Source organism: Tupaia chinensis, unplaced genomic scaffold (assembly GCF_000334495.1).
Source record: "Tupaia chinensis unplaced genomic scaffold, TupChi_1.0 Scaffold000377_5, whole genome shotgun sequence".
Taxonomy (NCBI): domain Eukaryota; kingdom Metazoa; phylum Chordata; class Mammalia; order Scandentia; family Tupaiidae; genus Tupaia; species Tupaia belangeri.
This window is the reverse complement of record NW_006159879.1, coordinates 2,283,305-2,291,580: the sequence shown is the minus strand read 5'-3', so window position 1 is coordinate 2,291,580 and position 8,276 is coordinate 2,283,305. Positions and strand designations below refer to the sequence as shown.

The 8,276-nt window shown below is 56.0% G+C and overlaps 2 protein-coding genes across 5 annotated transcripts in view; one reads left to right on the top strand and one right to left on the bottom strand.

Annotated features, from left to right (window-relative positions):
• ACP1 (acid phosphatase 1) overlaps window positions 1-1,478 on the top strand; it is a 19,856-nt gene extending 18,378 nt beyond the window's left edge. For 2 of the 4 annotated variants that reach the window (XM_006153530.3, XM_006153529.3), the window contains exons 5-6: window positions 1,006-1,111; window positions 1,216-1,478. In XM_006153530.3, the coding sequence (XP_006153592.1) occupies window positions 1,006-1,111; window positions 1,216-1,293 (184 nt within the window). In that variant the 3' untranslated portion in view covers window positions 1,294-1,478. Of the gene's footprint in view, window positions 1-1,005; window positions 1,112-1,182 lie in introns of those variants that run through there. The other 2 variants (XM_014589775.2, XR_003550249.1) reach the window with 2 other exon arrangements.
• Window positions 1,479-1,612: 134 nt separating this feature from the next.
• ALKAL2 (ALK and LTK ligand 2) overlaps window positions 1,613-8,276 on the bottom strand; it is a 15,382-nt gene continuing 8,718 nt past the window's right edge. Inside the window, exons 6-7 of the mRNA XM_027773826.1 lie at window positions 6,537-6,602; window positions 1,613-3,844 (exon numbers count right to left, since the gene is read on the bottom strand). Of these exons, the coding sequence (XP_027629627.1) occupies window positions 6,538-6,602 (65 nt within the window). The 3' untranslated portion in view covers window positions 1,613-3,844; window position 6,537. The remainder of the gene's footprint in view (window positions 3,845-6,536; window positions 6,603-8,276) is intronic.

The following is an 8,276-nucleotide window of genomic DNA, read 5'->3' as shown; positions in this document are numbered from 1 at the left end:
CCCCCGCCACACCCACCCCGTCCCTACGCACCTGCGCACACCTGCTCATGACACCTCAGGGACTCCTTGTAGTGCAGTCCCACCCGTGGTCCCAACACACAGGTGCCCCACCTTCGTGAGCAGAGACCCCGGCCCCGGAGTGCTCTGGGGGGCAGATGTGGTGCAGCCATCATCCGCACATGCACTGAGGGGGCAGATGTGGTGCAGCCGTCACGTTTCAGCACAGGCTGTCATCTGCACACGCTTCCTACCTGCTTCTCATCGTGCGTTTCACCCCGGGCCATCATCCGCACACGCTTCCTACCTGCTTCTCATCGTGGGTGAGGCACAGGTGCCTGCTGAGGCCCGGCGCGCGGCAAGTGGAGGCCCAGCCTCTGCCCATGCTGCAGAGCCCACTGGCCGGCTCTCAGTTCCCATCTGTTTCAGCCTAAGTTCATTCCTTTAGAGGGGCTTTCTGGTCCCCCGCAGGTGCCCAGAGCGCACTGGCTTCTCACAGGTGCTTAGTGGAAAGTTGCTAAATTTGCTGCTGGAGTGACTAGGCAGCCGGGCTGAGCTTGCCGCTCCCGCTGTCCCACATGGAAGGCCAGGTCAGAGCTGTCGGGAGAGTGGTCCATGGTCAGCAGGGGTGTGAGGAGGGACGGTGAGGCACGGAGGGGACAGCAAGGCATGGAGGCTCTGTAAGGCTGAGTCCTGTCACCTCATTTTATCTCTGAAGCAGTCCCTTTTTGTCTTGAGATGTACTTCGCAGGAGAAAACATGGTTATTGTCTTATTTAAAAATGTTTTGTGGACGAAAGCGGCAGGAGTGTGCTTCCGCGGCAGCTCCCGTCAGGCAGAGCTGTGCACAGCTGCACAGGGGCCTCGTGGATCTGCTGAGATTCTGTTTCATTCCCAATCAGGTCCCTTGTGCTGAGTTTTGATGTGGATGGTTCATAAAACCTCACAGATGTTCCTGTTTAACTTGAAACACAGATGGGAAAACTGAGTTCATGTTTCAATTTTGCAGAGATTTGAATAGGAAAAGTAATCAAGTTAAAAACTGCAAAGCTAAGATTGAGCTGCTCGGGAGCTACGACCCGCAGAAGCAGCTCATCATCGAGGACCCCTACTACGTAAGTGCTGCTCTTGTCGGCTGGGCGGGCGTGTCCGCGTGGCGCCCTCTGACGACAGCCTTGTCGCCCAGGCTCTGCTACTTCCTCTGTGCCCACCCTTGTAGGGGAACGAGTCGGACTTCGAGGCAGTGTACCAGCAGTGCGTCCGGTGTTGCCGTGCCTTCCTGGAGGGGGCCCACTAGATCAGCCCGCCGGCGGCTGAGGCCTGCCCGAGGCTCCTATGCCCGTGCCGTGCTCCCCTGCGAGACGTCCTGCAGTCCCCAGCCCCGACATCCTTCAGCTGATTCTGTTTCTTACTTTAAAACGTCATTGTGGATGGAAAACAGTTGTGTTTGGCAGGACAGTAAATAAAAGTCTTTAGCTCTGACACTTTATGGGTACATTTCCTCAAACTAGGAGCGTCCCCCACTTGGCCCCAGTTACATGAGGAGGACGAGCAGCCTGTGGGACAGCGGCAGCGGCACCTGGAGCCCAAGTCCACCTCAGAGAGCCCCCTGTGACGTGGGCCGTCCGGCTGCACACGCAGTGGCTGCGGGACAGGTGCCACTCACCTGGCCACCTCCTATCCCTGAACACCTAGGCCTTTGGGTTACAGGAGCCCGTCCACGTCGATCACAGCTCCGGAGGGAGGAGGATGGAACCCCAGGCCGTTCATTGTGAACACTCTGCGTCTCGGTGCACGTTCGCCTTGTTTCTGTTGCGAGGTGGCCAGTGCGTTTGCTCCTGCTTGAAGCACTTTCCCCACGAGGGCCACTTCTGTCCTGGCAGGCGGGACGGTCGTCGAAGGGTTTGTGAGCACTCACATGTCCGTGGTAGAAGGAAGCTGTGAAAGGTCTCAGGCCGAGGGGCTTAAATGTCGCTTTGTTGGAGTATTCTCATCAGTGTTGATAAGTTTATAGGCAAATAAGGTAATTCCTGTGTACTTAGAGCGTGCATTTCAAAATCGATGGGTACATATGAGAGACTATTGTTTTCAGAATAAACTGGGGAGTTATAAAAATACAACTCAGATAAATCTGATGTCTGCCTGCCTTTTTACTGACAAGCAGCATTTGAAAACACTGCCTCTTCTCGCTCTCAAACATCCGTGATGCTGTATGTGCACACGTGTCTTCAGTATTAGGGTGTAAATGATGAAAACCAGCCACGACAGGGCCTGGCCTGAGAGCAGCCCTAGCAGCCTACTGTGTAGCCCAGCCGGGAATGACAGCTTGCTCTCCTGTCTGGACCCTCCATGTACGGTCGGGGACTTCAAGTCCTGAGAGAGCCTTTATTAGAAGTGAGTTCTGACCCCCCGGGGGCTGCACGTACTGCCGTGCCAGCGGAAATTTGGAGGGGTGAATGCGGCGTGCACACCTGCTCGGGCGTGTGTGCAGGGAAGGCCTAGGTCAGGCAGGGCTGAGGCATCTGCTCATGCGCACCTGAGCATTTGGCTCTTGAAGGAGCTGTTAGGCTGCCGCAGAGCTCGGTGACAGCCTCCCTGAGGGCAGAGACCCGGGGAAGGGGACAAGGCCCAGGAGCGCCCGCCTCAGCCTTGCTCTGCCATCCGGGGGAGGGGCCTGCCTTACTGTTCGTTAGTTTCATGAATGCGATCGGATCGTTTTTCTTTCTGGTGTGTCTATGTACCTTGCACATCCACCTCAAACACAGGGCTGGCCCGAGGGCTGCTTCTCTATCGCGCTGTTTCTAGACCTTGCCTGCTGAGGGCGCCACACGCACAGGGACATCCTGCTCTCCACCTGGCTCACCCTTTGGGTCTGATCCAGTTCAGATTTGCTGGTAGAATAGAGCTACCTGTAAACCCAGACTGCTTAGACGTCTTGGGTCCCTCTTACTAGTCTCCTGTTTCCAGGGTTACAAAGTCCTGTGGGGAATACTGGGTACAATGTTGCTTGGCACCCTTACCCAGTCAGGACAGGCCTGAAGAAGTTATGTCACCAATATATAGTAGCCTCTACTTTTAAAAAGGGTTAGTTTGTTCCTTTTAGAAATTCTTAGCCTTCAGGCTCATCCAGTCATGCCACTAGGCCCCGAGATACTCTGCCAGTGCAAGGCTTCCTCGGAAGGTCTGCGAGTCCTGGGTGTGCAGTGAGGAACTGGAGTGGTAAGGAGCCACTTCGAAGGCTGTTCATTATAACAAACACTTCATTTATTTTTTGTGTGTTTATTTACAGGATTTACATTTGCACCATAGGTAGGATACTATTTACATTTATCATACAAAGCGGAATGAGCCTGTTTTGTTCAGATTTACACACTCCACTGTCTCTAAAACATGACCTAAGGTGTTTTGTTTTTTTTTCCATGCGATTACAAATAATGTTTTGGGAACTGAATTGTAAAAATAATAAAAAATATCAAATCATACTGTATGCTATATGAAAATATAGTTTAAGATTCTGTGTCTCTAAAGAAATACTCTGATTTCACCTAATCAGGAAAAGGAAATGTCACTGTCGTCATTTACAGCTCTGCACATCGAATGTGGAACGTTCTCCTGGGTTTTTTTAAATACTGAGCGTCAAGTGTCACTGTCAGGTACATCGATTCACCAGTGTATCTGCAAACAGTGTCAACAACATAGGAAACGCAAAAGGGTTATGGAAGAGTTTATCTGTGCAAAAATAAATCTCTTGCTCACAGGGAGTGTGTATAAAGATCCTGGTCCGTCCCCTGCGGTTTCCAAGGCACTTCTCTGGTTCCTGGTGTGTGTGTGCTTCACAGCTCTGCCCACTGCGGAAGGTAAAGAGGGTGGTTAACTGCCCACTTCCTGTCCCTTCTAGCAAGCCCACGGGTTATGTAACCGTGCATGGCAGACACGAGGGGTATGAAGACAACGTGGCCAGTAGTTACTGTGCACTGCCACCGAGGCGTGAGCACCCTGACCCATGCTGAGGGTCGCACAGGGAGGGGAGGTGCTTGAGGCCCGAGGGTCAGTGCTCAGAGCTTGCCCGTCCTCGCGGCTGGATGTTTCTCCTCTAGCCTCAGTGCCCACAAAGCTGGTGAAGCTGACCGCTAGCGCTTCTCTTGCACTCCATGCTGCAGCGTCTGAGCTGCTGGGTACCGGTCACCCCTCCTTTAAGAGGGTGGTAAACGTCAAGGTCCGTGAGACACAGCTACGTGTGGTGCGCCGCGGATACACCACTGAAAACTCTCTGAAAACGCTGCAGGGGGAAGGCTCTTCCTTTTGTGGACCTGCAAGTCCAGTCGGGGGCTGCCCGTGACCATCAGGGGCCTGGCCCGAGGCAGCGGGAGTGCCAGGGAGGAGGTGGCGCCTGCTCTCAGGTGGCACACGTGCAGCCCTGCCTCAAGGAGGGACTGTGTGTGGCAGCCGCGAGCTCAAGCCGCTACGGGACTCGGCTGTCATCCAGGGTGGGTGGCGAGTATGCCGTGCACAAGCGATGGCTCTGGGCCGTGGGTCCCTGCTCGCTGGGAGTTGGCGTCAGTGCAGCTGAAACTTGGAAGTCAATTGTAAAAAACGTAAGTGGGTGAGCCAGTGGCATGGCGGTTAAGCCAGCTGGATCCCACATGGCTGACTGCAGTTCAAGTTCTGGACCCACAACTTGAAACACAGGCACTTGTGTCCTTGCCCAAATTCCTAACAGGACAGTGGAGGAGAAGGGACTGTGACAGGGCTGTCCTGCCTAGGGGTGATTTCTCACTTTTCCTGGTGTGCGCATGCCCTTTTTTTTTTGAGAGTTTTTTGCTACAGGGTGTGTGTGCTCACCAGAAAGACAGAGACAGACAGAGAGACAGAAAGCGAGAAATCATCCCCCAGGGAGGATGGCCACGCCGCAATCCCTTCTCCTCCATTCTTCTCTCGGGATCTTGGGCACTCACGCACACGTGCCCGGCATGAGTTTAAGCCATCAGGTCCAGGACTTGAACCGTGGTTGACTACATGGGAGTCCAGGAACATAGCCATTACGCCAACTGCTGGTCCCCGTGCTCTTTGTTTTAAAGTAAATAAATCATGAAATTATGGTTAGCAGAAACATCAGCGTTTTAACTTGGCCAATTTCTTTGCCAAACAAACCAGTCACAGTGTGACAACTGCACATGGGCACTCGGACGCCAGAGGATGGGTCCTCATAGTCACTCTGCTTTGGCTGGGCAGGGGCAGGTGCGAGGCCGTCTGTGCAGCTGTCTGGACACCTTCTCGGCATGCGTCACTGACACGGCACCAGTGACCATGCAGTGGAGACCTGTGAGCCCCAGCGACTGTGACCTGCTCCTCAGCTTCGCCACGCCTGCCACTGCCTCCCTGGGAGCATGTAGAAGGTGGCTGTTGAGTGGGCAGAGGGAGGAGGCAGGGATGGGAGTGCCTGGCGTGCCACTGCGGGCACGTGCTTCCCATGTGAGTAGCTGGTCACGTGTTCAAAGCCGTGCCCAGGGCAGGGATGGGAGTGCCTGGCGTGCCACTGCTGGTCACGTGTTCAAAGCCGTGCCCATTTTGCCTCTGGGAACTTGAGATCTAACTATGAAGACGTACTGGAGGAAAGTAACACTCTCCTCGCCCCAAGCCTGCCTGCTTGGAAGACCAACAGGCTCACACATCCGCTCATGGGTTTGAAATAGAGAAGCCTTTCTGCATGCCTCGGGCAGTGGGCGAGAAAGACAGGGTCAGGAAGAGAAGCGGGGCTTTAGTCTGGGTGTTCCCAGCCGTGGCTGTGTGCAAACTGCCCTCCTCCAAAGGGGCCTGGGAGTCCACGCCTCCATCCCTGTGACCAGTGCCACTGCATGGACACGGCTCCCACGTGCAGGGAGCAGCACGGCACTCTCACCCCCTGGTCGAGACAAACCAGTCCACAGGGGCCAGCCTTCCCCTTTCACTCAGGCAGTCCCATGGCCACGCCAGGCCTGACAGGTCAGCGTTTTGTCTTGCTGTCTGACATGACCATGCCAGGGGAGGAAAAACAGCAGACGACACCTTTGAGTCCCCCTTCCCCTGCAGGGCTGACGGCCAGTGTCCCATGATGTGTCAGCCCTCAAGAAAGTAAAAATCAGGTAAAAATCAGTTTATGTTGGCACCACAGGAGGTGAGAGACAGGGCTCTGGCAGACATTCCAGGAGGGCCGTCCCTGCCTGCATGGGCGCTGACCTGCCAGTGTGGGCACGGCTGTCAGGGCATCCCTGTTCCCGAGGGGTGTGAGTGAGGGGACCCCCGGTGAGCGACCCAGGGTCTGCACCAGGCACATGCGTCAGTGACAGGCCACATTTCAGTGACATCCTCGGGCCCTCTATCCCCATGAGCATTTCCCTTGGCTGCCTGGGCGCTGTGCTGGGCCGCAGGGCCACCTGAGCTGCGGCCTGAAGGCACTGACTGTGGTGTCCACTTCACGCAGTGTCCCCTACCCCCACGAACTGTTCACGTCCTGCAGGGCATGCCATGTGTGTGCCGTGCAGTCAAGCAGTCAGAGCTTACCTCACCCCTCCATGCACATGGGACTGACAGCCAGCCGGGTGAGAAGCCGGGCACACCTCTTATAATCTGCAGCAGAAATGAACACGTCTGGTCAGTCCCTGCGCTGCGCCCCGACAGCAGTGTCACCTGCTAAAGCCATAATGTAAGGGTTCCGACTTCCCCGGGAGCAGTTCAGTGGTCCAGGGCTCTGGGGCCTCCGGGTCCAGTGCAAGCAGGACACTGTCACTGTGGGCTGTGGGGCGGGGCAGAGGGTCCGCTGTGCCCAGGCCACCTCTTTGCCTCAGTGACCAAGGAAGCTCATCGAGAAATACAAGTCTTGCTTCACGGGTGACAATCTGCTCACACCCCGTGCACACTGGCCACCAGATTTTTGCTTCGAGATGGGTCAAAGAGCACCTGCAGAGGCAGATCTGGGAGAAGGGAGGCAGGGCCACGGGTGAGTGCAGGCCTGATAGGCTGGCCTCCCCCTCGGCTGCCCAGCACCGGCACTGCAGAGAAGGCGGGTGTGGTGGCACGACCTTAAGCCGTAAGGGAAGTCCCTGGGGAGAGGGTCTGAGAGTTACTGAAATCTGTTCTCAAGAGTAGCAAAAGTCCTGCTTAGAAATGGCCGAGTGCCGCTGGCTGGAGACCTGAATGACGGAGAACACTCACCAGCCTCAGTCTTGCACAGTAGAATTAACAGCCACCCCACCTCTGCGACAGAAATACCTTCTCAATGTTTTGAGTGCTTTTTTTGGTCTTACAGGGGAAACGATCTGGCTTACTAGAACGAAGTTCTCTGCTTTGACCGCGTCAGGGATACTGTGAGTGGCAGGAGTTCGAGGGCTGACCTGACCTCCCACTGTGAGGCCGCTGCCCTCCTGTTCAGTGTGACTGTCCCTGACGGCCGCCCGGGGATGCCACTCCCAGGCTTTGTTCCTCAGGTCTGCACTCTAGCCAGCTCCGAGCCCCGCGCAAGTCAGGTCCTGCTCGGGGGTCTCCCATCAGCTCTCCAGCTCTCGAAGAGCCACGAAGAGGCAGAGACCACACACCCCAAGGCTCAGGTGGCCCGGACAGCCTGTGATGGGGGTCTGGGAGACTGGGCTCAGAGCAGGGCCGGCACCTGGAAAGGTGTGGAGTCGAGCACAGGCTGTGGTCCTTGGCTCGCTGTCCCACGAGAGCCCCGAGCAGTCGGTGCTGTCTCCCTCACCCTAACAGAGTTCAGGGGGGTGACCTGACCACTTCCAGATGTGGAATCTGCAGTGCTATGACTGCAGGTCAGTACGTAATACAAAACATGTACCCATCAAAGCCAGGCGTGACACAGTTCTCTGCTCCAGGAAGCAGGTGGGTAATTCTCAAACAGAAAGTAATTCCATTTCAAGAGGATGGAGGAAAACATGCTGTTTTTGCCTTTTTTTTTTTTTTTTTTTCTGATGCTGAGGCTAGGAGGGAGGCTCGGACCAGAGTGTGAGGCTTGAGAAAGAGAAAACAAAGCCGGGCCTGTGTCCCAGGCTCCTGGTCGGAGGGTGAAGGGTACCTTCCTGTGTGGCGTCTGGGCTGTGCCCCAGGGCTGAGACAGGCAGGGGTCTGCACAAGTCTCCACAGCGCCTGACACACAGGCCCCCGGTGCTGGGGTTACTGCCAGGCAGCTCTGCCCAGCAGGAGCCCCCACATCAGGGACACCGGCTCCTCCTGAGCAGACGCCGCCCACTGGATGCCGGGGGGCCCCCGTGGGGCCTGCCCGGGAAGCACGTGGGG